Source organism: Physcomitrium patens, chromosome 26 (assembly GCF_059467195.1).
Source record: "Physcomitrium patens ecotype Gransden chromosome 26, ASM5946719v1, whole genome shotgun sequence".
NCBI classification, from domain to species: domain Eukaryota; kingdom Viridiplantae; phylum Streptophyta; class Bryopsida; order Funariales; family Funariaceae; genus Physcomitrium; species Physcomitrium patens.
In genome coordinates, this window is record NC_143435.1 from 8695139 (window position 1) to 8721409 (window position 26271).

Below are 26271 nucleotides of genomic sequence, written 5' to 3' on the forward strand. Positions count from 1 at the left end.
TTTGATTACGTTTTTTTACCATTATTATAGTCTAATTAGAGCATTGTTAGTATTCTATTAGAATTAGGATTTTGTTATTGCAATTTCTATTCTTCCTTCTATAGCCAGGTGCCCGGAGCACTCTCAAGCAAGACTTCACACATTACGACAACGGTTCTTATTGTAGCTGAAAAAATTTGTTTTCCAATATATTGTCTTTTTTGGCAATCATGCTTCTCATTTTGTAGTTGCATTGTTTTTTTGAATAATGTTGAGCAATGTATTTAGCTTCACTACAATATAAGCATAAGTCGTCTTAACGTTGTCAAGTTCTTTCCTATTCTATGAGAGATTTAAAATGTATTGTATCAATTTGTATTGGTTTTGGCTTTGATGAATGTATTTTTAAAAACTTTGAAGCTGCAATCATTATTTGATTTGTTCCTCTCCAACCAAGTCTTTGTTCTTGATATCATTTAAATAATCAATTATCACATATAATGACTTGGGCAATAAATTGTTTCAAAGATTTTACCTTTAATATTGTCGATAACAAATCTTTGACATTATCCTACAATCCATATCAAAATTAATTAATAAAAGCTTTGTCATTCCAGTCCACGTCACAAACTAAGTTTTGAAATTTAGCAGCATATATAGTCGCTGATTGTGATTCTAGAAATGAATTCAAATCATAAAAGAGTGGTGAACCTTTTTTCATTAAAGATACAAACAAAGAGAGAGCACAACTTCTTACTGCAGACTCTGAACTTTTTCCATAGGCTTAAAAATAGTACCTCCATGATTCACATTGGAAATACATGAGATTCCTATTCTTAAAGTGTTGACAAGTTCATGAAGATCTACAATAGTTGCAAATCTATTCTTACTTTTGTTGAGAGTAGCATCCATAATCTTTTCTTTGATAGACAACTCAAATAAGTTCAAAAAATTAAATTAGAGGAGGATAATCCGCAACCTCTAATATCAAATGAAAATTTTCACAAAGAGGGGTAATTCACTCTCTTTAAGGAAAAGATTAGTATTAAAAAAAAAGATTGCTTGTTTAAAGGTAGATAGTCCACAACCTTCAAAATACAACAATAGAAATAGGGTAATCCACTCACTTTTTGAACAAGATAGAAACAGTAAGTTAGCACTCTTGTCAAACTGTCAAGGATATGAATCTTAGAGAAAGAAATCCTTAATACACTCTTGTGATACTAAAAAGAACTAGAAAGTCACTCAAAGATGATATAATATTAAACTATAATGGCTATTGCCAAAAATAAAAAAATTAGAAAATCTAGAAACAAAACTAAGGACTAGAAAGGCATTGATAAGAATGAAGAAGGCTTCATTCTTGCCTCCATATATACTCTTAACTAGAAACTATGTGGCAATGTCCTATAGGACCTCCAAAACGTATTGACTTTACAAGATACATATCTTAACTTATAAGGCAAGTTTTCTATATGTGCCACATAGTTAGCTTATTCTTCAAGTTATCAATATGTGATTAACTTGTTAACCAAGTTTCTAATCTATCAATCAACTACAAACACATGTAAAGTCAAAGTAGCATCTATGAAGCTTTTAAGAAGCTTCTCTTGCAGGTATTATGAAATTAACTTACTTTTATCTATTTTTATCTACTTCTACTTAATCATATAGTTATTTACTAAAATATTTATGTATACCCATGATGTGTAGTAGGGTTGTGAAGGCACGCAAGACATGGGATACAACAAGTAAGGTGTAGAATACAAATCAATACAATGTAAAAAAAAATGACAAGGAGGCAAAGGACAAAATGTACACAAGTTTTTAAGAACCAAGACTAGTACACAAGAACAATCCTACTGATAATATATTGAGAATGTTTGGAGAGACACAAGAGTAGCTGGAAGTAATATGCATACATACACAAGAGAGTATATAGAAGGAAAAAAAGTTTCTTTTCTATGTATTAATGTAGTTATCTCTTACATACAAAAAAAATAGAAGAAGATAAATAGTTTCTCCTCACTACATTCCAAACATTGTAGCTATAGTATTTATTATAAACTATAGTAAATATTATGGAAAGCGCTAGTTATATTTAATGCTCTCAATAACTTTGACACATGCATCATAAAACCTCTGTCTAATAAATGAATACAAATCATCATCCTTAAGATAACATTTTGGCAAAAGAAAAAACAAAATTGCTCCTTAACTAATTATCCTCCACACTTTGAGAATAGAAAGTAGAAGATAAAAAGTAGAAGATAAAAACCCATCAATAAATAATTGCACCCAAATGCTAAGTTTATAAACTAGAAAGATTCATCCACTAAAAATACATTCATTTTCTCCAAGCACCGAAATCCAGCAACAGATTCCAGACCCAAGGGGCAGCAAATTTGGCAAGAATGTATACAATTAATCCCGGCATTGCCTCATTCGAAGGCATACAACTCGCACAATTTCTGAAAACCCTACAGTGCGATCGATCGATCGATGCACGGGACGATGCAGAAACATGGGGATCGAAATCGATTCTAAGCGATTGTTTGAGTGTGAGTGTGTGTGTGTGTTTTCGAGGTGATTTGGTTGAAGTCGAGATTCGCCGCAAATCAATCCTGGATTGTATGCGGGGAACCCCGGATATGAATGAGCGAATGATTTAACGAGGGGTTGATATGAAAGAATGCGAGAATATGCGAAATCTGGCGATGGCACGCGATGCCATCCAAAGATACCTTCGAGTGGCTGTCGTTAATCTGCCCGCCCGCGCATCCACGTTTAGCTTCTGTCGCGGACATGTGTGTGTGTGTGTTGTGAAAGCGTCTCCGGGCGTGTGTTGACTATCTCTCTCCATTGGATGAAGCGGTTCCTGGTCCTTGGAATCGCTGCGGTGCTCCCTTCCGTGACTTGGCCGAGTTTTGGCCTGTTGATCCGAGTTGGTTTGTCGTTGCCGGGGTGAATCTCGTCCCCTCCTGTGGTGGCTTTTCGTGCGTGTTCCCTTCGGCTGTTGTGTTTCCGTCAGCAGCCCTCGGCATTGATGTGTTGTAACTCGATCAGAAATGAGTGACTGCGTGATTTTGTGATGTAATGCGCTACTAGTGATTCCCACCGTAAATAGACCGCAGCTTCAAGGATGCTACTGATTCTTACATTCCGTTCGGAGTCTGTGAGTCGGTTTGCTAAGGAGACTAACAAGTGAATTCCACTAACCAGTAGCTGGTCTGGAGTGATAGTGCTCTTTTGAGAGCATTGGCATTCGATTGAGTCCTATCGTTCCACCAGTCATCTGCTCAATTCTCTAAGGTTTTGCTAGCTTTTAGCATATTTGTTCGAGCTCCGTCACGGTTGATCAGGATGCACTCTGTTTCTGTAAGAGCACCGTGGGAGGGTGCTTGCTCAAGTTTGAAAAGCTCCCGCAATCATGAGCATTTCCTGGCGAGGGATTCCCGACCACATAGGGTGCGGTGTGGAGTTGCTGAGCCTTCTGGAAAACCGGCGCCCTTTGGTCAAATCACGCGCTACAACGACAATATTCTGGACAAAGCTTTCATTGCCCTATTTCGCCGAAAAATGGAAGCGAACTTAGGTACTTTCATGTCCCGAAGACTTGTAATTCTCATGGCATTTTGCGTCGGTCTCTTTATGTAGTTTCCTCTCATCACAAGGATGCAGACCTTGTTGCTTGAGTGAAATTCACTGATCCAAGACTATCTTTCGCAATCTTGACGCCTTCGATTGTACTCATTTCAAATATCAGTGTAGAAGTCTTCTGTACACAATTTATTCAGGAATGGAATATTCCCGAATGTTGCTATCACTACAGTCTTCGCTCTTTGTGAGATACACCAACTGGGCTTGTCGGCGTATTTGAGGTCAATTTGTTGGATAGCACATGGCGGCGTAGTAGCTGGTGTCCGGTGCTCATGTAGATGTGTGCTTAACAGGTAAGACCTCGAAGATGCAAGGTTACGAGGGATTTGTGGATGTTTCAAAGAAAATAATGCAGGGAAGAACAGCAGTTGAACAGAGAGCAGTTGTCCGTGACGTTCTTCTCTCGCTTCTTCCTCCTGGAGCGCCAGCACAGGTACCTCTAGTCACCATTTATTTCGATAGGACGCACATGTTTGCATCAAAATACTTCACGGATTGTGGGTCAGAAGCAGGGTGCTATGTACAGAAATATATTTTACCCTATTTCTCTGAGCTTCTCAAGCGTATTGCTGCGTTTCTGAGTTATGATGTCATACTCACAGAAAATATGTAAGTCTTGGTATTTTCTGTATTAAAAATTAAAATAACGGAATTTTCTGTGGAGTTTGTGCTCCAAGCTCCTACATATTGATGACGTGCGTCTTCCCAATTTTATTTGTTATACGTCTTCACGCTTCTCTTTCAATGTTCGCAGTTCAGAAAGTTGTTTCCACCCACAAAGTGGTCGGCAGAGTTCAATGCCGCTGTCACAGTGCCCTTCTTCCAATGGCTTGTTGGGCCAGCTGAGGTAAGTCAATAACACAACCTAGCATCTTAGAAGCAAAAATGCAGTGTCACTTGTTCATTAGATTTTTATGTCGCTTATTTCGCGAAGGGGCCTAAAGTGTAACTGCGGTCGTCATTTCTTTCTAGTTAGTACATCTGGACATGACTGAAGAAAAAGAACATGCACGTAGATGTGCATTTCTCATCTGCTGTGATGGGACGGCATTGCAGTTGATGGAGATCGAGGTAAATGGAGTGAAGCAAATGAGTGGCGTAAAAATCACTAAGTGCAGGTACTTGCCATTTTTTTCCACTCTTGTTTTCCCTCTATTCTGCTTATCTTGAATCTGTCAAGTGTTGTAGAGGTGGTACTAATGACACAATAGCTGCGGATGAGAACAGATACCTAGAAAATAGTGGATGCGTCGGGATGTGCGTCAATATGTGCAAAATCCCGACCCAGGATTTCTTCACCAATGAATTCGGTCTTCCACTTACTATGACACCCAGTGAGTGCTTGACTTCACAGCAGGACTTTAAAACGCTGGGTCATTGGTTTTTTAGCTGCCCTATTGTTAGTTCTGTGTTGAGTCTGACTGATCCGTCTCACAAGAATGCTATGTGTACGTTGACGACAATCCCAATTCTTTACTGTGCAGATTTTGAAGATATGAGCTGTGAAATGTTCTATGGACAGAGTCCGCCTCCCATAGAAGAAGACCCTGCGCTTAAGCAACCGTGTTTTTTGAATATGTGTATGTCCTCGCTCTTGTCTACCCTCCGATAAAATATTAATTAGATTCATTTCTGAGCAGCAGCTCCCATCGTCATTTTAGTTTTATATATAGTTTGACTAGCGTTGAAATGTAGAATTTTCTCAGAAAATATTACCTCTTAATGCAAGTTTTGGTACAGTTGTGTATGGATTTAACGAGCTTGTCAGCCTGCACTGGTAGAACTTTTGTTGCTGAAACACATTCGTGATTGGATTGAAATCTCAGGTTCAATTGCTCCACCACAGTCGACTGCATGTCCGAAGCTACAACAAGTCGCACAAGAGATTTCACTCACTGAAGCTTAGAGTTTGTTGAGCAGCTGGGCAACAGAAGTCTTCATCAAGGAATCATGGTAGAGAATATGATCAATTGTGGAGCAATTCACATCTGTATAAGAGGAAACGTCTGCTGCGCTCTTCAGCTAGCTGGTAGCTCCGACATCCTTTGTAGATTAATGTTGATTTTCTGACTAAAAATATACACATACATTTGATCTCAAAAGCAGTGACAAGTTCCACGAATGACGAGCTTTGGAACAAGGCTAGTTACTATTCAAATCTTCTAGCAAATAGAATCCTTATCATGACAACGGCGTCTCTCACACATTTGCATTCGACCACATGAGGCTTTGAGCTCTGGACATCCTCTACATGTACTTCTTAATGCGTACACCTGAAGAGAAAAGACTATTGAGAAAGGCTTCACGATGTATGTTAGTGGGAGGTCGAATCCAATGTATGAAGCTACAAAGTCCCTTGTGTTCACGGCAATGATATCTAACTCATCAAATCGTATATGAAAGACCCAAAAAGGCAGAACATGACGGTAATTATTTATGTACTCACTTCACTAGAGAAATGACTATGGATCCTAAGTTGCCTCTAGAATATCTCTTAAAACTGATTCAAATCACAAACACCAATTAAATAATGAGAATATTTGTACTTCCAGTAATAGATGTGAACAAATACTTGAGGTATGATTGGATTAGATGCCTAACAACAAACTTGTCTTTTGTATTTGCATGGTGTGAGTAATAGCATAACAGAAACTACACCAAGAAGTTGTGGGCTAGTCTCATGAGTTGGAAAACATATGGGAATCATAGTGAGAAAAAGATATGTGATTAGTGGATAGTGAACAGTTGTCTCAAAAAAAAAATATATATATATGAAATTTTATTTGGTGTGCACTTGTACATGTTAGAGAAAGTACAAATGGGAGTAGCAAATAGGAGTGGCAACAATCTTAAAGTAAAAGATTTTACTCTATTTTGTAAAATATCAAGTTCTTTGATAAATTTGAGAAAATCATAAGTCACAATAGATTTTTTTTTAAAATAAGTTAGATATCCTCATCTAATCAAATGAATTCTTAGCAAGAGTATCTTTTCTAATTTTGCTTGTAATTGTGATAGCTTCTTGTACATGTAATTGAAGTTTATAAGTAGGTTATAAGAGTAAAAATAGTTTTTCTAGAGAAATATGTAGTGATAGTATATATTATTAAGAAGAAACTCTTCATAGAAATTTTTTCTTCTTGGCCAAGTCAATTTGAACAATTGATATAAGAACCAATTGCAATAGGCAATAATATAAGCAAGATTTTTTTAATTTAGAAACAAAATCAAAAGTTACCATAAAGAACATATCAATACAATCTCCATTTAGGATCTATTTTGGCATTTGCACACTTTATCCTTGGCACCCTCATTTTGATCCCAAAGCATTGTGTAAACTAAAATTTAAAAGTAATATTTAAACAATGATAATATCAACTTGAATCTTATTAAAGAAACTTCTAGATAAATTTTTTTAAAAAATTATCTTTTAGATGATAGCTTATTTATAAGAGATATTAAAAAAAGATTTAGAAAATAACAAAAAAAATATTAATGCTCTTTCATAGCATTACAACTCTAAAAAAAATTAAAATCATTTGGTACAAAGTATAACAACCTTCCTATTTTATGTCAATTTTATATAGCTAGGGATTAAAGAATTAGATAAAACTTACCACTAAGAGCCACCAAAAGAAGAAAAAAAAAAAAAATCACAAAATCACAAAATCACAAAATCTACAAGCTTAGAGATGCAATAATAATAATAATAATAATAATAACTAGTCACATAAGAGTTGTGCTAATACAAGACAAGAATCACTTCAAATGTATACAACAACACCAACAAGAGACTCAAGAACACAAACACCAAAGATTTAATAATATTGATGTATTGTTGAAATAAGAAATTTTATAATCATATCCAAGAGTTAGAATTGAGAGAGAAAAAAAAAAGAGCATGAATACATGTCAATTGACAATATACATCAACTCATACAAATTCTAGTAAAAATTAAGGGCACAAATATTTGTTAACCAAAATTTCTAGAGAATAGAAGAGCTAACCATGAAAAAGTAACACTTTCTCTTATTCCTCTCAAATTGCATATTCTTTCTCTTTAACATTCAAAAACTCATTCCAACTTGTATCCCTACTATAATTTTGGCCATCCATGAATAATATTATAAATTAATAGCTAATTAAAATAATAATGATAATAATAATTCATGACAACATTGTTATTTATATTGTATATACTTGTTTCCACCCTTCTCCAAGGGAATGAAAATCTAAGAAGCCACTCTTTTCAATTAATCTAAAACATTAGATAAGCCTTGTTTAGTGTCAAAAGACGAACAAACAAACAAACAAACGCATGAAGCTCAGCATTTGGGTCAAGAAACTTGCTCCTAAGACAACAAAGCATGAAGCAAAACAGACAGGATTAGGATTCAGGGTAAAAGGCGAAAGGAGGGGGGGGGGGGGGACAAGATATATGCTGCCGGAGTAATGGATGGGGGAACGAAGGGAACACAGGGGAACATGAAAAGAACGCTCAAGGGGGACATGAGAACATCGTCTCTCTTATCCTCTCGGGACTACGTGTTTTGTTTGGTTTTGGGTTTCGCTCACTTTAGCTTTTGCTTCTTCTTCATCGTCTTCGTCTTCGTCGTGTGGCGTTGTAATCCGAAGACCATCTCCCCGTCTTTGAGTCAATCCCATTCACCCTCGACTTCACGAGCTCCCATTTTCCCTCCTCATCTAATCAAACCCACGGTTTTACAGTTGCGTAGGACTCACCGCGCGACGCAAGAGCAGCGGCAATTCCGTTGCGGGAATCTGTTGCTCTTGCTCGTCATTGGCATTGTGCGGTGGACGTGAGATTTTCTGAGTTTACGTCACGATAGAGGAGGTTCGAAACAGCGTTTGTTTGCAGGGGTGAACTTTGGTTTATTTATTTTTTTAATTTCAAGTTTTTGGGTTGGTTTTTCGAAGTGGGATTGAGATTTTTGGAGGAGTGGGTTGGGAATTTATTGAGTTAGTTGTAATTGATAGCCGACGCTTGCTATCTGCGTGGTGGGAATTATCATGCGTAAGCGAGTGGACTATTGCGACGAGCTTCTGCTCCATTGATAATTTTTTGAAGACCCTGGTTTGCGTTGCTGCCTACCTGCAAGGTCTTTATCCCTTATCTTCTAGTCAATGCTTCGTGTTTCTTATACGAGACTTGCTTTTTGAGAAGAACTGCTCCATTTGGGGCTCCCTCACAGGCCAATTGAGATTCACTATTGGACGAGAGAGCGCTGTTAATCGTGTCAAGATGTGATTTATTCATGGTCGGAAAACTTCCAGTAGGTTTTATCTTCTGAACATGTGAAGGATTCTTGGTGGAATTTCGTATTTTCGAACTCAAACCTCAACGTGTAGGTGAAAACACGAGGGTTGGGTTACAGGGTTTAAGCATGCTCAGGGTTTAATTGCACAGGGCACCGTCTAATGCGCATTTCTTAATCGATGTTTTGTCTTCTGCAGGTTCGTGGTCATGGCTGTCTTACATATGAGTCTGCAAGGGAGGTATGCGCGCCCCCCGCACCTCCGCTTCTGCTTCAGTTCCTGTTCCTCTCTCGCTCTCCCTTCTTTTTTTCTGTTTTTCTTCTGAGGGGCTGTGTGGCCAAGTGTGTCTTATTCTAAAGCCTTTGCCAAATGGAGGAAATTAGTAGGGGTTTAAAGTTGAACCTCAAAGTTCCTTGATTAGTGTTTCACTGAAATCTCATTATTTATTCACTAATCCATTTATTTGCTTTAATGCAGGCTGGATGGATGTCAGCCAGTAGAGATAAGTAAATCCCTAAACAGGAGTTCTCTGAAGCATTCCTCTGTATTGCTTCATATGATTGCCCCACCAAGGCAGTCTTTGCAGGTCATTACGCATGCGGTGGCTGGCATTGTTCCAGAAACGAAGAAGCAGCAGGGTTTGGGAGAGACATCGTCTAGGGTAGCTAGGAAACAATTGAAATGGGAGAAAATGATGAGGGAGATCGAAGTTTCAGGCTCAGCAGTTGGAGTTTTAAGTAGTCGAAAAGAAGATGGAAAGGTCTCAAAGGGTGATGTTCTAGGAACGCTTATTAGATTACGACAGCTCAACAAGTGGACTATGGTTCTAGAGGTGCGGTTTACACTCTTATGTTTGGCAACTGCCGTAGAATCATTTAAGTCTCTGGTTGTAAATTGACTCTCCTGAGTGCCTTGTTCTGTTGCAGTGATCTGGTTGGCCTTGGCACACCAAGGTTGAAGGCTTTAGAATGTGGCGATTCATAACTTTTGCTGCTTGTAACGTGCTGTTGGTTAGAAAATCTCAAAAACTGATGCCATCACCTGGAATATGTATGCCCAGGTTTTGCTTTGGCTGAAGCAGCAGGATTGGTGGAATTTTGGTATTCATGATTTTAATCTGATGATTGCCGCTTATGGAAAGTTGGGCCAACCGGGAATTGCTGAATTAAGTTTCACGGAGATGCGTGAGGTAGGATTGGAACCAAATGTAGCATGCTTTACGTCGCTTCTTGAAGCCCATGCACGGACTGGTAATTTTGTCCGGGCTGAATCAATCTATCAAGAAATGCTGAAAACGGGCCCTGCACCTACAGAGGTCACTTATCAAGTTTACATTAATGCGCTGTGCAAGGTACTTCTCACCTTATATCAAGACAGTGACAGTTTTCATGAAATTAAATTGCAGTTCACACAGCAATGTGCGGTGCGTATCGTACTATTCGTAGCACAAATCTCCGGTGCACTTATGTGCTGTGTATATAGTGAATGATCTTGCTTAACATTCTTACACAACTACTTGCCACATCCTATTCACTGAATTTCTTAAATGCTTGAGGAATGCCAGGCGGAGCGCTTCAACGATGCGGAGAGGATATTCAAATGTTTGGATGAGAGTGCTGAGGCAAAACCAGACGCTCGCTTGTATAATCTTATGTTGCACACTTATGGAAAGGCCGGGAAATTTTCAGAGCAACAGGCTCTTTTTCGACAGATGAAGGGTGCAGGTGTTCCTATGACAGTAGTTACATTCAACAGTTTGATGGCTTTCCAAAAGACTGTTGCAGATGCTGAGGCTTGTTTGCGACATGTATAGTTTACCATATTCTCCATACCTCCCATTTTTATTTTTATTATTTTCGGGCCTTTTTAGCTTGTTTTGATCTCTGTCGGTTGGTCACGTTTGCGTATCTACTCGAACAAATGTTCCATTTCAGGGTTAAGCCAAAGTGAAGTATTTTCATCACAGAGGAATGTAGATCTTCCTGAATGGGAAGTTGATAAAGGGATCATGTAATATCTGACAGGTCGCTTTGGCCCTGCTCTCAGATGCAAGCTGCCAAAATCAAACCAGATGTCATAACGTATACTGGATTGATCAATGCCTATTCCAAGGCACGGCGAGTTGAAGAAGCGCATGTTGTATTTCGTGAAATGGTTGCATCTGGTTTAAGGTAAAGTATTTAGTCGCTATACACCTCGCCGTGTCTGACAGGGATGCTTTGCCATTGCAACCACGTTTGCATTTATTTGACCTCGTTGTCTTTTTGGTTTTGAAAAGTGTACCTACGGTATTGAGCAAGGCCACAGTTGTGAAATTAGGTTAGATATGAATCTGTATGGTTTTGTTCGGCCGATGATAGCTCAAATTCCAACTGTTTACACCTGTTCTGTGCAGACCCTCAAGAATAGCATACAATACTCTCTTAGATGCATACGCAAAATGCAAAGAAGTTGAAGGAGCAGAGAGCCTTTTTAAGAGTATGGGACAAGATAGGTACTAAGCTTCTCGGTCACTGCCTCTTTTTTATGCAAAACATCCCCAGACTAGACAATGGTTCAACTTGAAGTGCATCTATTGTAAGATTTCATCTTCTTGTCAGGCTCATCATGTTGAAAGTTCTCATAGTGCCAACACCATGCTGTTACGCAGGTGCCGCCCCGATATACGTTCGTATACAACATTGTTGGCTGCTTATGCCAACACTGGAAACATGAAAAAAGCAGAGCGATTGCTGAAAAGGATGAAACAGGCTGGTTTAGAACCCAATGTAGTAACGTATGGAACGCTTATGCAAGGCTACACAAGTGTGCATGATATCAATGCAATGCTCCAAACCTTCGAGGATCTACAGAAGGCAGGCATTAAGCCGAATTCAACAATCTTCACCTTGTTGGTACGGACATTCGGCCAGCAGGAAGACTTCGAGAGTGCACTGTCCTGGTTTAAGAAAATGCTGGATTCTGGCTGCCCAGCTGATCAAAGGTCAAGAGCTGCCCTTATGGATGCTTGTCAAACTAGTGAACAGAAACAGGAAGTACTAGAATACTTCGGCAGTTTGCCTTAAGTTGAATTTGGCTATCTTGCAAATTATTATACACATCACTTTAGCTGTTAGAGTCTCAGTTTTTAGAGGACTCAGCTATATATTATTCACCGCAGATACCCACCTGGTGATAGCTTATGAGATTGACTTACCAAATGATTCGAAACATTTCTAATCTGCAAGGTGAACCACGGCTTTAGTAGGTCAGATTAACGAGCTTTAGTGTCAACTGAATATATATTATTGGATTTTGATGGTGCAAATATGGTATTGTCAAGACCTAATTGGTTTTGAGATATTTCAGGAAATAAAAGCTGTGCTTGATGTCATTATGCAAATGAATGTCACAATGGGTAGGCTAAAATCGAGGTCAGTAGGTTTGATTTCACTTCACTGAAGAATTGTGGATGGGTTTATTTAAGTCTAATCCTCAAAAAACAGCATGAAATGTTTTATTGTTGTATATATTTACAGTGATTTAGAGTAAAACCAAATAACGATATAGTGCTAATGAGATTCTATAAATGCAAGTTAATTTTGCTTAAGATAAGAGATATTTGTTGGAAGTCAATATAATTAACTGGATCTGAAGATTTACACGTTAGAATTGAAAGAATTAAAAAAATAGTCAAAAAAAACATGACCTAAATTAATAGAAACAAAACCTAGTTTCAAAACACATGTTTCTTTTTTTATATAAAAATAATGCTTTAAAAAATAATAATAATGATGATGATAGTAATAAATTACCTTTTCAATCTTACCCAACAATGTTAAGTGATCTCTATGGTTAAATAACAATGATGGGATTTAAGTATAAAGCTTATATTCATTTAAAGTATTTGTAGTAATTAAATTTTAAGTCTTATTATAATAAAATAAATAAATAAATAAATAAATCACTTAATGTTTATAGAAAATAGGAAGAACAATGGGTTTTAATATTTATTCATTAAGATTCATAAACAAATCACAATATCCTTCTCAAAACAACCTTTGATGTAATTTTTTGAGAAGTGTAATTTTCACATGCATGTTAAATATAGTAACTATATCAATTAACTAATCAACCCTATAATTTATATATATATATATATATATGTATATATATATATATATAGATAATGCAAATTAACAGATAACGACAAACTTTAAATACATATGAGAAATACAGGTTTTTAATTGTTAACCCTAACCTAAACCTAATTTATTGAACTGTGTCGTCTTCCCAAGGATTGTTGCAAAGGAATAATGCCCCTGGCCATGGAACATTGATGTTTTTTTTACATGTGGAGGAATCGTTGTAATGGTATTGAACAAGTGTAATGAGCACTGGAATTCCTGGTTAGGGTTTGCGTTGGGTGGGTGGAAGGAGGCCTGCGCAGGCGAGTTCTGCGAAGTAAGCAGCGTCACCGCCTGGCTAGCCTATCGCCCCCTAAAAATTAGAGTCGCACTCTAGGAGTGCTGCGAATGGCATCGACCACTCGCATTGTTTTCCTTACTCATTAGTTTAAGGCAAGCGGCAGTGTCGAACTTCGTCGTTCTTATACTTTCTGTGTGATGCAACCTTCTCAAACGCTATGGTTTAACAAATCATTTCGAAGACTTTGAGCTTCTAGAATGGAAGTTTCGACGTTACGTCGATTGTGAATCCAGCGAGGCAGCTTCGACGCTTTCGCGACGGATTCGGCGGACGTGTGTGCACACGGTTCCGTCTTGGAAACCCAATTTTTCGATCTATGTATAGCAGCATCCACATCGAGGTGAGTATTCAGGAAACAAATCGTGGAAGGGGAAGTGCTTTGCATCTACCAATGGGCATCGTTGTGATTCGATGCTACTCTGAGATTGTGAAAGATGTGAAGATTATCACCACAGGGCACAAGTTTAACGCAAATTCTTTAAGTTCGAAAATGTCCAACACGTTGGTCAACCAGGGACTCTACTGCGGAAGATTTTTTAAGCTTGGTGTAACCCAAGGTTTATCGTTGCAATTTGGCAAGTCTGAGTGTGGATCCGACTCGCTTCAACTAAAGAAATTCCTTGAAGATTACTCAGAACCCAAATTGCTGTGGCGCAACTGGGAAAGGACTGCCCTGAGAGGCAACGACGCAGAGAAACATGGAAAGCTCAAGCTTAATTAAAGGATAAACACGCAACATTCAAATTGTTCATTTCTTCAAGAATTGGTATACACAACTGCCGAGACGGTATCATTTTGGCCGTTCTCCATCCTTAAAGCTAAAGAAAATGCTAGATAGAAGCTGCCGTCTAGCTGTACTCTTGGAAGTTGGTATGGCCAGTGGCTTTTGCATGCTCCACTGCTTCCTGCATAACCCAATCAAATTCAGGTATTCCGTCATATTCAAGCAAAGTGTTCATCGTGGTGGCGTGAAACGAACCAAACTGTGTCTACATATAACTATTATAAGCACAATAGTTTATTTGAACTTACCGCTTGACCAACCGCTCCTTTTTGACACACGCCACACCGTAAAGTAAAGTTCCCTGTATCAGTAAACTTGCGTGCCCTGAACGTCATAAGGAGAGCAATAAAAATTCATATTATTGTAACCCTGGTGAAGATAGGACGCTCTGTATTTACAAAGTACTACGGAACAAAACAACCAGAAATATGAAATCATTACTTTTTCTACAAATCATCCATTCCCTTCATGTTTTGGTGCCAACGAGATCACTGATGTTAGCTTTTGAGAAACAGACTGAAGTTCCTAATCAGGTTATTATACGCAATTACTAAGAGATACAATCAGGCACAATTTCCAAATGCTGTCTGTGAAGAGACGTACTGCCAATATAACGTGGCATACACATGATAAGAACCATACCTATGAGCTTCTTCTACCACCCTTTCAGCCAAACGCGAAGCACTGCCAATATTGCCATTCTTATCTACCGAAAAGATAGTCTGATCAACTTCCTCAGGTGCACCTGGAAACGGTGCCAACTACATCCAACAACCGCCACCATCAACATAATATCAACAAGAAAGTGTAAATCTTACATAGTATTTCACAGTAATTCAGAGGAGAGAAAAACTAACAAAAACAAAAACAAAAAAAGGAACGGCATTCTGTAGTTTAATTAAATGAAACACTTCAAGTGGGCTTGGTGAACAAGCCTCATGCTAAGAAATCTTACACCTAGAGCATCATAGTGCAAACCATCATATAGCAGCATCACCCGTTCGATATAGCCTTTTCCCTGATCCACACAACTAAAAACGCTTTATACTAAATCCTTTGATGAATCATAACATTAAGAAATCAGACAGCGATGAAGAAATTTCTGCCTCTAGCGTGAAAAAATATAACCCAACTAGCGACCTCTATTGGTAATTAAATACTAACAATATCAATAAAGCACTATACATGAACAGTCTAAGCCACCATATCCGTCACATACACCTCTTACCTGGCCGTACAAATCACACCGTTTGGTTTGGATGTCATAAGCTGCGATTTCACGACCATAATGATCACTGAGAATCGCAAGCTCTATTGCACCTGGAAAAAGCTCACACCGCTATGAGATTCAATATGACTCCCTAATGATTTAGTAAGGAGGCTAACTAACAGCAGACAATTATCGTGGTCAAATGATTCACAATGCTCAGGATACAACAGATGTAATATCACTACCGACAACAAAAGTGAATTGTTGCCTTCATTTGTGGGCAGGGTTGTGTTTTCAAGTAAAACGTTTCCTGACAATTTTAACGAACAGCCCTATGCATGTGCTCAACTGCATCACCTACAAGTTTAGAAAATTCAAAAATTACCTCCCCACTTGTCTGGGTTAGAGATCCACTCAACATACTCTTGGTTGGGTTTGCCTAGAATCGCTTCAGAATACGTTGTCGGATCGCTCAACACAGTGGCTGCAATAACCTTCCACGACAATCCCAGCCATGCAAAGAAACGTCACATTCCTCCCAGAGTCAAAATTGCCAAACAGCCATTCCAATCCCTGTATCTGATGCTTAATGAATTTGCGTCTATTATGCCTGCAGACAAGTTTTCTTACTTCCTGTCTCCCTTGTAAAACCTTGAAAATTTTCGCTTCCGTAAGCAACTGCCACAGATGGCGACTTCAATGTTATGCTAGCATAACGTCTTGTGTTAACCTAATTTTTCTTGAGGACTTGGACCAATTCTTACCTGCCGCAGCTCCTTTGCTTTGTGTTTGTCCTTGTCCATGACGTACCTGCCATCACAACACAACTTATCCTTCTCAACCTTGGAAACCCCATGGATATTCTAAACTTCGAGTATATCCAGGACGATGCCATGCACAGATTCAGTAACGCGACATAAATCCACACATTCAAATGCAATTAGCTATTAAACTCGCCCGTTTAGAGCATGATTCTTTGCTCGGACCTACAAGTCAATCCAAAAAATACATGCCAACTGGGAGGAAAGTCTCAACCTCGACCGTTAGTAAGTTAGCCAGCAAAATGTCCGTATTCGGGACGTAGACCTGAAGATAGAATGAGAAGTACTGACAGGGCACCTCCTCATGTACATGAAAGGAAAGAATTGGACTCACCCAACAGCATTGAATAGGCAGCTGTTGTCGGATGGGATAACTCTTCGCACAACGACGCTCTCGTCCGCCATGGCGAGAATCTCTGAAGAACCAAACTGTACAAGTTCAGAAATGACCAATTTAGCATGAAAAGATTTAAGGAAATGAGCAACGGAGATAAGCAATTGTAGACGAAGCTTTCAGAGACGGAGAGGCAAAATAGACATTCTCAGACATGCCTTTCAAAATTCGCCTGAACGTTAATTTCATCTCCAAACTTCCTTTCACCGAGATACGGAGTTGAATTGAGGAATTCGTTCTCAGAAGTTTATAAGATTGATTCTCTGTCATTCTTAACCATCACTTACTATGTCAAAGAACGCTATGCTCCTAATTTTCTAATGCGGTTGTACTACCCTAATAAACTTGTTGACAAACGATGAAACCACAGAACTTCTTACCGTGTTGAGAATAGTTTCGCATGCGTACTCTACTACCACAGCACAATCTACGCTGCTTCAAGCATCATCAAAATGGGCGCGATATTCAGCAAACACAGCTTCAAACGAGTTTATGTAAAGAAAAAATTGCGGAGGACTCCAGCAATCCAAGCTTAGAAGCTCTTGACTGCTGCAATTTCAATATCTCATACCTTTCACAAACCTTAAAGCCATAGGGCGCTAGAGCGACGCGACATGGGTTCCAGCACTATTGAAACGTTACAATTGTTCTGACAGGGTAGGTTACAAACAAACATATGCACATAACTTGTCCACAGAGGGTTACGTAAATTGCGCAACACTTCACCAAAAAATTCAGATACGTATCCCAAAGATTGGCAACTCGTTTCACAGGTAATACGACCCTAAAATGACTTCTCAGATTTTTTTAAACGCATATTCAAGTCCTAACTCCTGCATTGTCTGACTTCGACACACTCGCGCTGTCCTAACATCAGCCAAAATCAAGCTCAAACACGTCCCACGCCTCATCAGCAACCTCCAATACGAAACTCAAACCCAACTTCGAAAGCAGGAAACCCAAATTCAGAAATTTCTTCAAAGTCACATGAGCTTCTGCGATTGACTTCCCACCCCGCGCTCCACACACCACACCCCAAATTGAACCCAAACTCTAAATCAAGCTCCCCCGCTAATCACATAACTTAATCACACTCACACCCAACTTATACTGCAACTTCCGTTCCAGTCACCCGGAAACCCACTCAGAAAACCTGACAAACTCACTCTCAATTGCGAGATTAGGACTATAAAAAAAACACTTGTGTAAAAAACAAACACTGGCGATCGACGACACACTAACTCATGCACCGCAATCGGATGCCAAGCTTCGAGCTAAGAAGCAGTACCGTTATCCACAAATGTCAGTAACGACGGTTCGTGAGTGAGGAAGCTCACCGGTCTGGTGACGAGAAACGGACTTCCGACCAAATTCCTCCACAAAGTTGTCGTGAATCGACAGCGATGACGTTCCAAAAGAGCAGCCAGCTCCGTGGGTTTGAAAAACGGCTCCCTCCCTATCACTCTCCTCTCTCTCCCGGTCCCGGTCTCATCAACTCCCTCGCCAATTTCGGCAGAAGCATTTCTCAGCAAAACTCAGTGCTACCAATTTTTATTCTGTCGGGGATCCTCCCGTACTCAGGGCGCCCTAGCCCACCATATCTCCATCCATGGTGGGTTTCGTTTTCCTTAGAATTTCACATCGTGGTCCGAACTCGGGTCTCCGCGACACCCGCCATTTCTGGAAGTCCCCACCAGGATTAAAGTAATTATGAAAATCACCTAAGATCTACATCTCCGTGTTACTTCCCGTTGCAAGTATGGAACTGAGATCTGTTTGCGTTGTTTGTTGTGAAGAACATGACTGTGGTTTGGCCTATTCTGCTAATAGCAAGAAGGGGTAAGGAGGCCTACATAGGAGTGTGATGTCCAATGCCCTCTTTGTTGCTTCCTTTTAACTTGGAGGAGTTCCTATTGTGTGTAAGGCATTGTATCCATCCTACTACGCATCTCTTGTTATGTAATTTCAACAATTCTAGTGGTTTGAGGCAAGTATATTAGGGAAGGGGGTTTGATAATTTATCTTAGTGTTGTCACTTCAATAAGGGCATCAATTTCACATTAGAGGTCGTCGCATAACAATTGTGCCAAACGTGGACTAAAACGTTCAATGACTATATCAATGGGCAAACAAATTCGTCTAGTGCCTACTTTGGTGTAGAGATAGAGGAGTCATGCTTCAAAGAAATTGGCCAATTGTAAAAGGTGTACTTGTTGTTGCCATATTTTGATCAATGAGTCGTTGACAAGATTTAGTTAATGCATCAAAGCAATTTTTTGAGGGATCCACAAGTGCCAAATTTTTTGGAATTTTTTTTGGCAATGCATATTGTTATAACTTCTTGATTTAAGATATTGCAACACTTTCATTTCTCCTAATTATTTGGCCAAACTAATTTAGTTGTTTAGCTTCATTGTATAGGAGTAGAAGTTGTCTCTCTTTATGCTATCAATATATTTCTATTCTTAGTCAATAGGATTCTATGATAAGTATGAGTTATTAAATTGATTCATGAGTTATTTTAGAATAAAAAGATATATTTAGAGTGCTTAGAACCACAATATATAATGAATAGTATAGAAAACTTTAGACAAATAGAAAATTAGAATATCAGTTGTAGAATTGGAGTCTTAATAAGTCTTGGAGGCAATTATTTTAATTAGTTTAGTATTTTTTATTTATTATTGAATATTGAGGATTATTTACTGAAGTAAATATTTAAATTGGCCTTCAATCTATACATATTACTTATAAAAAAACTATAAATGTTAGTTAGTAGTTAGAAGAAGCATAAAAAAAGAACTTCATGTCTTTTTAGTTATTTATATATAAAGCAAGATTTATAGTAGATTAAATTTGATTTTATTACTATAAAAAATTATTAAGGTAGGAAAGTATAGCTTCAAATTAATTCTAATATTATAAAAATATTATAGAATTTATTTAGAATTTATTTAGAATTCTTTAGGAATTCTTAGAGTAATTTCCAAGACTTTGATAAAAATGAATTTTTACCACTTCGGAAGCCATAATGAAGAAATGGAGTAAGATTTGAAGGCCACATAAGGTTCCAAGGCTAATTGGGTATTTTTAAACACCATGGTAAAATAAAAAAAAATGCACAATTATTGGTTTTACTAATAGAAAATAGGAGGATCAACAACTAGTGTAATCCTTATAAGAAGGAAAGTGCACAAGTCCCACATGGATTGTAGCACCTTGAAGATAGTTGGGAGGATAAGACTAAAGCCTTGGGATCAACAACTAGTGTAATCCTTATAAGAAGGAAAGTGCACAAGTCCCACATGGATTGTAGCACCTTGAAGATAGTTGGGAGGATAAGACTAAAGCCTTGTGGCCTCTATTAGAGACCCATATATACTACTTGTGAGCCTTAGTGAGGCTCAAACTCTTGATCTCTTAAGCAAGTTATTCTTGAAGAAAAAATTATTTACTTAATTTTTTATTTATTTACTTGTTATTTTTAAACCTTTATAACTTATTTATAATAACTAAAATTTATATATTTTTTATATTTTTGAAAAGATAAAAAATTACCTATCTAAAAATATATTTTTTAATTTTATTTTTTATTTTTTATTGGATGATTACTCAGTGAATAAATTGTGATTAGATTTGTAGTGTATGATTGCTTGATTGCACTTGTTTCACTTGTTTTTGTGTTTTGTATTTTTTGTTCTTGTTCTTGCTATTTTTACTTCACACCGCCAATTACAACCAACTCTTAATTAAAGCCACCTTGTAATTGGGTTGAAGAGTGAATTTTACACTCATAATAAGTGTAGTATTAGAACTATGCTAATGAGTCAAATCATGTTGTGTGGTTGTAGCAAGTAAGTGGGATTGTAAGATATAATTATGACTTTCACTAAGAGGGTGAGGATAATTTAGACTTATTTTTAAAAAAATAGTAGGATTGTTGTGGCTCTACCTAAGATATAACTAAGATCTTTTATGTTAGATGACTTAGTATCAATGTGCTTGCCATCTTCTTTTATGACCTTGTTGGATATAATAGAATATGTAAATAGATCCTACAATTTTATGTATAATTTACTCTCTTAGTTTAGAGATAAAGATATTAGTTGCTATCTATAGAATATAGCTAAACACTTTTACATTCTACATTTAAGTAATTTTTGAATTAGCTTTGTGTAATAGGTAGTTGCAGTGTAATTAATCTTGATTATTAAAATGTCAAAGGTCTTTGATTTAGAAGACTTTATATCTTTCCATAGTTTTGTATTGTGATATCTATTGAGTATTAAGTGCTTGGTCAAATTGATTTTTAATCAATGAATTATCAAAGGTTATGTCTCGTTATTTTCTTATAATATTTATATTGAATGTGTCATGGTCTAATCCTCATATATATCTATGCATTGAAGATATGTTTTTACAAAGATGAGTTTTGTTTAGAAAGTTGACTAGCTTCTATAATCTAGTGGATATGAGCATTCCATTTGTATGCACTTGTCATCTCAGTTTGAATAATGTTGTGTCAAATGAATGTTTTCTAAGGTTTATAGTTGAATTGTAATAATTAATATATAATTTTGGAGAGGAAGGTCATTATTTGTATTATTAGGTCTAGATTTTAAGTTGATATATATATATATATATATATATATATATATATATAATTGATTGAATTGTAGTAGATCAAGCTATGTTGACTTTAATATTACTTCTAGTCTTTGTTTTTTATATATAATTTTAGATAACAACATGGATTTATTTGAAGGTGGCTCTAACAATATATATACATGAATATATATATATATATATATATATATATATATATCAAAGGATAGCAAGAAGTATCTAATTAGCAAATAAGATTTGGCTTGCTAAAGATATAAAATATGCTCATTATATATTGAGTGTTTTTGTTAGCATAACTAAAATTTTGTTGTCAAGTTCTTCTATGACAATACAAGAGTTAACAGAGAAGTTTACTTCTCTATCTATTATTTGAAGAAATGCGAACTAATATTGAATGAAATAAAAGATGAAACTCCATCTTTTCTCTCCAAGCTCCAAGTTTGCAATCCATTGGATAGACACCCTAGATTGACTAACATGATGAGGTATTATCTCTAAAGAAATTCTCTTCTATTAGATGGCCTCTATTTTACTACAAGCTTTTTCATGCCTTGTACAAAATGCCAAAATTCCACCTTCACGGATCTTCTCGTAATCTACAATAAACATTAAAAAAAATACATATTTATTATATTGTAGCTATTTATAAAAAAAATACTTAAAGCTGATTATTTACTATTCACTTCTAAAAGAAATTATAATAGACACTATACTACAAATTACAAGTAGAATATATCACATGCATGATATCAAGATAGCACATTGTAACTTAAAGTTTAATTATATTATTGTAGATCCAATAGATGTTTTAAAAGTAGTTGATAAGGCATATACACATATAAAATTGCATGATTTTGGTATTTCAAAGGTTGAAGTGAAGAACAATTTAGAAGTATTAAAAAAATGAAGAATTTTTGGTACTATTTGATATATGATGTCTGAGATTATAAAAAAGAATGGAGATGAAAAATCTTTGCTAGATATAGATGATATGAAAGCAAATGTATTTAATTTTGTTATAATACGTAATATGATTATTTTAGAAAAAAAATCTTTTGATGGTAAATATATTATTTTTAGTACTTATTAATTAAATATAAAAAATAATAAAAGATTTAATTTATTAAGTACTTTTTAAAAAAAATTAAAATTATTAATAAATAATTATTGATCTTTGGATCTATTATAAATGCTTATACTTCTTAAAATTTATACAAAATTAAAATTATTAAAGAAAAAAATGATCCAATGATCTTTGGAAGATAAAGATCTTAAATATAAGGAAAATACATCATAGATTATCATTATTTTGGATTCAAAGTAATGATGGATAAGCCTCATAGAAAATTTATTGATTGGTATATGATAATTTTTTGCCATTTTTTATTTTAGGCTTATAGTTCTTGTGCCAAACTAGAAAATTTGATTTTATAATTCCATTAAAAGTTGGCCAAATTTTTTTTTCATCAAATCAAATTTTTAAAAAGATATATGCTCTTGAAAAATTATTTTACAATTGTAGTAGCTATTATGTGGTATAAAATGTGATTTGAATTTTGATATATATAAAGATATTATAATTTATATAAATTAATGTAATACTTAAATTTAAGAGCTTATTAATTATAAGAATTTAATATAAAAATTATAGAAATTTAAAATTAAATAGTATAGAAAAAAATTAATTGAATTAAAAAGTAAATTATAAAATGCTAGTAGTTTGAAAATCATTAGAATGGATAGAATTAATAAGTCAACATTGCCTAGAATTCTTATTGAAGATCAATAAGATCTTGCATAGTTGGTACTACAGAGAGTTAAACTATAGTAAGTTGCTAATAGTCAAAAAATATTACCATGGTAGCAGCTAGAATTTTAGGTAGCGGCTAGGTTAAGAGGAATTTAGGATTTAATTGAATGTAGGAAAGAAAGATGAAAACAATTATAGATAAACTTTATCTACAATTGATGTAAATTTTAGGTATAAGTAAAAAGTGTAGGAAGTGAGAATCATCTTATTCTACACTTCACTTTATATGCAACCTTGCTGATTGTAAGTATTGTGGCTTCTAACTTCTCTTTCTTTAATAGGTTATGGATCCACTCACATTTCTTTGTGATTTTCTTTGAAATTATATGAAGTCTTTGTTGTAATGTAGAGTAGATCATATTATTTTTGCTGATGTTAGGATTTTGAAATTCCTAACTTTTAGATTCAGATCTAGATCTAAATCTTTATTTATTCTTACTTGTTATTAAGTGCCTCTTGGATTTAGGATTTGATTTGTACCTTACAATGATTTTATAAAATACTAGTGTTTTTTTTTTCTTATTGATTAAGATCCTTGATAGAATAACTTTATAGTTTCATGTGTTAAAAGAGCTTAAAGTACTTAAAAGACCTCTTACAGTACTTAGAAGTGATTTGTGAGCATAAAAGTGATAGAAGAGTAACAAATCTGATCTGAGACATTTATATTGATCATTGAATTTACGAAAGATTTTAGAAATGAAGTTGAGAGTGTTTTAAGAGTAAAAATACTAGTTTATTCATAAAAAAGATATTTTGAGATTTTACGGCAGCAACACCTTCTTGCTAATTTTGAGAGCTTTTGGACTATTTCTCTTGATCTTTTTTGGTACATTTCTTCTTTAAACATGGCTTCAAGTGATGGTGAAGGCTTGAAAGCAATTGAAAAGTTTAGAGGTAAAAATTTCTACCATTAGAAGATCAAAATGGAGTTGTTATTGGCTTCTTTAGACCTATAGAATATTGTAGATGAAAGTGAAGAGCCTCCAAGCATGCATGCTAATACAAAGGAGAAGAAGGACTACAAATGTCATAAAAAGAAGGCCTTTGGATTGATTGCATGCAATGTTGATGAAGCCAACTTCTCCCACATTATCTCTTGCAAAGGACCAGCAGAAGTATGGAAGACTCTTTGCAACATCCACAAAAATAAGAATTTATCCAACATCATCTATACAAGGATGAAGTTCTTTACATGTATGATGGAAGAAAGTGAAGACTTCATAGCACACATCAACAAGGTGAAGGTACTTGTAAATTAACTTACAAATATTGACAAATCATTAAAAAAAGCATATATTGTCATGGCTCTACTCATGAGCTTGCTGGAATCCTATAACTACTTCATTGTAGCTTTAGAATCCATCAAGATGAAAGAACTTACAATGGACTATGTGATAATAATACTTAGCAATGAAGTAACCAAAAAGAAAGAAAAAGAGTCTCAAAGTGAAGATTCAACATTCTACTTATGATAAGGCAAGGGCAACTATTCAAACCAATGAGGTAATATTAGAACTTGCTTCATTTGTAGCAAAATAAGATATTTTGTTCAAAATTTCTACAAAGGAAAAAAGATAAAAAAAAAGAATGTAAATGATGTACAAAATAGGGTTAGAGGATAAGATTATGCATTCACAACAACAAACGGTCTCTATGGCTATCATATCAAGATAGATTGTAGATTTAGATTGTTCCAAATATATGACATCTTATAAGTATTTATTTGACACTTATGAAGTTATTTCAACACCAAATGTGATTTTGGCGGATAGTGGCATATATGAAGTCATTGGAATTGATTCTATTATAGTAGAGGTGGTTGTGAATGGAGAAACTAATAGGATCAAATTCAAAAAAATCTTCTATGTGCCCAAGATGAAGCAAAATCTACTTTTGATGAGTAAACTTGTAATAGAATGTTTTATGATTCAATTCAATAAGAATAGATGTTTTATAAAAACATTGTATAGAAACATAGTTGCCAAAGGCTCTAGAGAGGAGAATTTGTATTATCTCAAATATAAAAAGGTCAACAGAGTGGAAGTAGCTACATTTACTAAACTTACATCAAATCAAGATAAGTTGAATATATAGCATTATTGCCTAAGCTATTTGAACGTGAAGAGTATGGCAAAACTTAACTCTATCGTAAGTTGCTTAAATTTTAGCAAAACAAGCCAAAATATAATACAACTTGCATGTGAAAGTGTTACAGATATATACCTATTGTAATTGTTATATAAATAATATAAATATGTAGAATTAGATAAAATAGATCAATTTTATAATATCTTCTAGAAGAACTTCTTAGAAACTTCTTAAATGTTGTTTTGACTTTACATATGTTTGTAGTTTATTGGTAGATTAGAAACTTAGTCAACAAGCTATCCATGTATTAAATATATTGGTAGCTTATGAAACAAGTTAATTATGTGTTGCTCATATAAAAAACTTGCCTTGCAAGTTAAGATATGTATCATGCAAAGTCAACATGTTTTTGGAGGTCCTACAGAACGTCATTACATAGATCCTATATAGATAGTATATATAGAGGCAAAAGTGAAGCCTTCTTCACTCTTGTCAACTCCTTTCTTATTTCTACTCTAGTTTCAAGAGTCTCTAGTTTCCTTGTCTTTTTGCAATAGCCATTCTAGTTTTTTTTTTTAATATACATACTTTTTTATTTCTATTTTTTTGAAAGAGTTTTACTTATTTATTTACTTTTATCAAGTTTTTATCTTTGGCACATTGATAAGAGTGTACTTGTAATATTAGGATTTTATCTTCTCTTGATTAAGAGCAGATTATCCCTTTCTTTTAATAAGACATAAGCATATTAGAAGTTGTGGATTATCTTCTTCTACATTAATATTGTTCTTAGTATTTTTTTTGTTCTCAAGTCCTTTCTTTTGTTTATCTTGAGAGATATTAGACATTTTATTTTTAAATGTTATGATAGCAAAGCTTGTTAAAAAGAAAAGTGCAATGGCACAAATGTAAGAGTAATTAAAGGAGTTGATGCTTGTGATACATCAACTCAAATTATTGCCACCAGGCGGAATAAAAATGGTAGGAAGTAAAGATATAGACATGATTAGAGCCTCTTTAACATCTATACCAAATCACATCCCTTCTTCTATAGTAGAATATCCTTATAATATTAAAAAATCTAAATTTATCTTATCTAAAAATTTTGATGGTACAAGTTCTAAGTTTCAAGGATTTATCAATCAAATACA

The 26271-nt window shown here is 35.5% G+C and overlaps 3 protein-coding genes and 1 non-coding gene across 4 annotated transcripts; 2 read left to right on the forward strand and 2 right to left on the reverse strand.

The window, feature by feature from the left end:
- Positions 1–2433: 2433 nt before the first annotated feature.
- On the forward strand, positions 2434–5949 carry LOC112277991 (beta-carotene isomerase D27, chloroplastic). The gene is made up of 7 exons (XM_024510933.3): positions 2434–3574; positions 3933–4072; positions 4394–4486; positions 4696–4757; positions 4867–4973; positions 5124–5219; positions 5466–5949. The coding sequence occupies exons 1-7, from the start codon at positions 3343–3345 to the stop codon at positions 5543–5545; spliced, it is 810 nt and encodes a 269-aa protein (XP_024366701.1). The 5' UTR covers positions 2434–3342; the 3' UTR covers positions 5546–5949.
- A 2276-nt stretch (positions 5950–8225) lies between these two features.
- Positions 8226–12290, forward strand: LOC112277990 (uncharacterized). The gene is made up of 8 exons (XM_024510932.3): positions 8226–8760; positions 9116–9157; positions 9395–9749; positions 9978–10268; positions 10482–10724; positions 10964–11088; positions 11313–11411; positions 11568–12290. The coding sequence occupies exons 2-8, from the start codon at positions 9126–9128 to the stop codon at positions 11980–11982; spliced, it is 1560 nt and encodes a 519-aa protein (XP_024366700.1). The 5' UTR covers positions 8226–8760; positions 9116–9125; the 3' UTR covers positions 11983–12290.
- A 1039-nt stretch (positions 12291–13329) lies between these two features.
- On the reverse strand, positions 13330–13480 carry LOC112278189 (U12 minor spliceosomal RNA). The gene has a single exon (XR_002968617.1). It is a non-coding gene; the product is annotated as a U12 minor spliceosomal RNA (small nuclear RNA).
- A 599-nt stretch (positions 13481–14079) lies between these two features.
- On the reverse strand, positions 14080–18271 carry LOC112277656 (OVARIAN TUMOR DOMAIN-containing deubiquitinating enzyme 2). Its single transcript, XM_090248063.1, has 11 exons — positions 18234–18271; positions 17931–18117; positions 16534–16628; positions 16143–16188; positions 16009–16056; positions 15764–15872; positions 15397–15488; positions 15124–15186; positions 14811–14929; positions 14417–14492; positions 14080–14289 (listed from the first exon to the last, which is right to left on the reverse strand). Exons 1-11 carry the CDS (start codon positions 18269–18271, stop codon positions 14233–14235), a joined length of 930 nt encoding a protein of 309 aa, XP_090104189.1. The 3' UTR covers positions 14080–14232.
- Between the last annotated feature and the right edge of the window lie 8000 nt (positions 18272–26271).

What these genes read in the sequence shown, in the direction of transcription:
- LOC112277990 (XM_024510932.3), top strand. Translation starts at nt 9,126, where the DNA reads ATGGCTGTCTTACATATGAGTCTGCAAGGGAG. An exon ending in ACATTAATGCGCTGTGCAAG is followed by an intron (nt 10,269 to 10,481) that starts GTACTTCTCACC and finishes GAGGAATGCCAG; the next exon opens with GCGGAGCGCTTCAACGATGC. An exon ending in CTGAGGCTTGTTTGCGACAT is followed by an intron (nt 10,725 to 10,963) that starts GTATAGTTTACC and finishes CCCTGCTCTCAG; the next exon opens with ATGCAAGCTGCCAAAATCAA.
- LOC112277991 (XM_024510933.3), top strand. Translation starts at nt 3,343, where the DNA reads ATGCACTCTGTTTCTGTAAGAGCACCGTGGGAGGGTGCTTGCTCAAGT. An exon ending in AAAAATGGAAGCGAACTTAG is followed by an intron (nt 3,575 to 3,932) that starts GTACTTTCATGT and finishes TGTGCTTAACAG; the next exon opens with GTAAGACCTCGAAGATGCAA. An exon ending in GGCTTGTTGGGCCAGCTGAG is followed by an intron (nt 4,487 to 4,695) that starts GTAAGTCAATAA and finishes ACGGCATTGCAG; the next exon opens with TTGATGGAGATCGAGGTAAA.
- LOC112277656 (XM_090248063.1), bottom strand. Translation starts at nt 18,271, where the DNA reads ATGGCGGGTGTCGCGGAGACCCGAGTTCGGACCACGAT. An exon ending in TGCCTATTCAATGCTGTTGG is followed by an intron (nt 16,189 to 16,533) that starts GTGAGTCCAATT and finishes TTGTGATGGCAG; the next exon opens with GTACGTCATGGACAAGGACA. An exon ending in AAGGAGCGGTTGGTCAAGCG is followed by an intron (nt 14,290 to 14,416) that starts GTAAGTTCAAAT and finishes TGGGTTATGCAG; the next exon opens with GAAGCAGTGGAGCATGCAAA.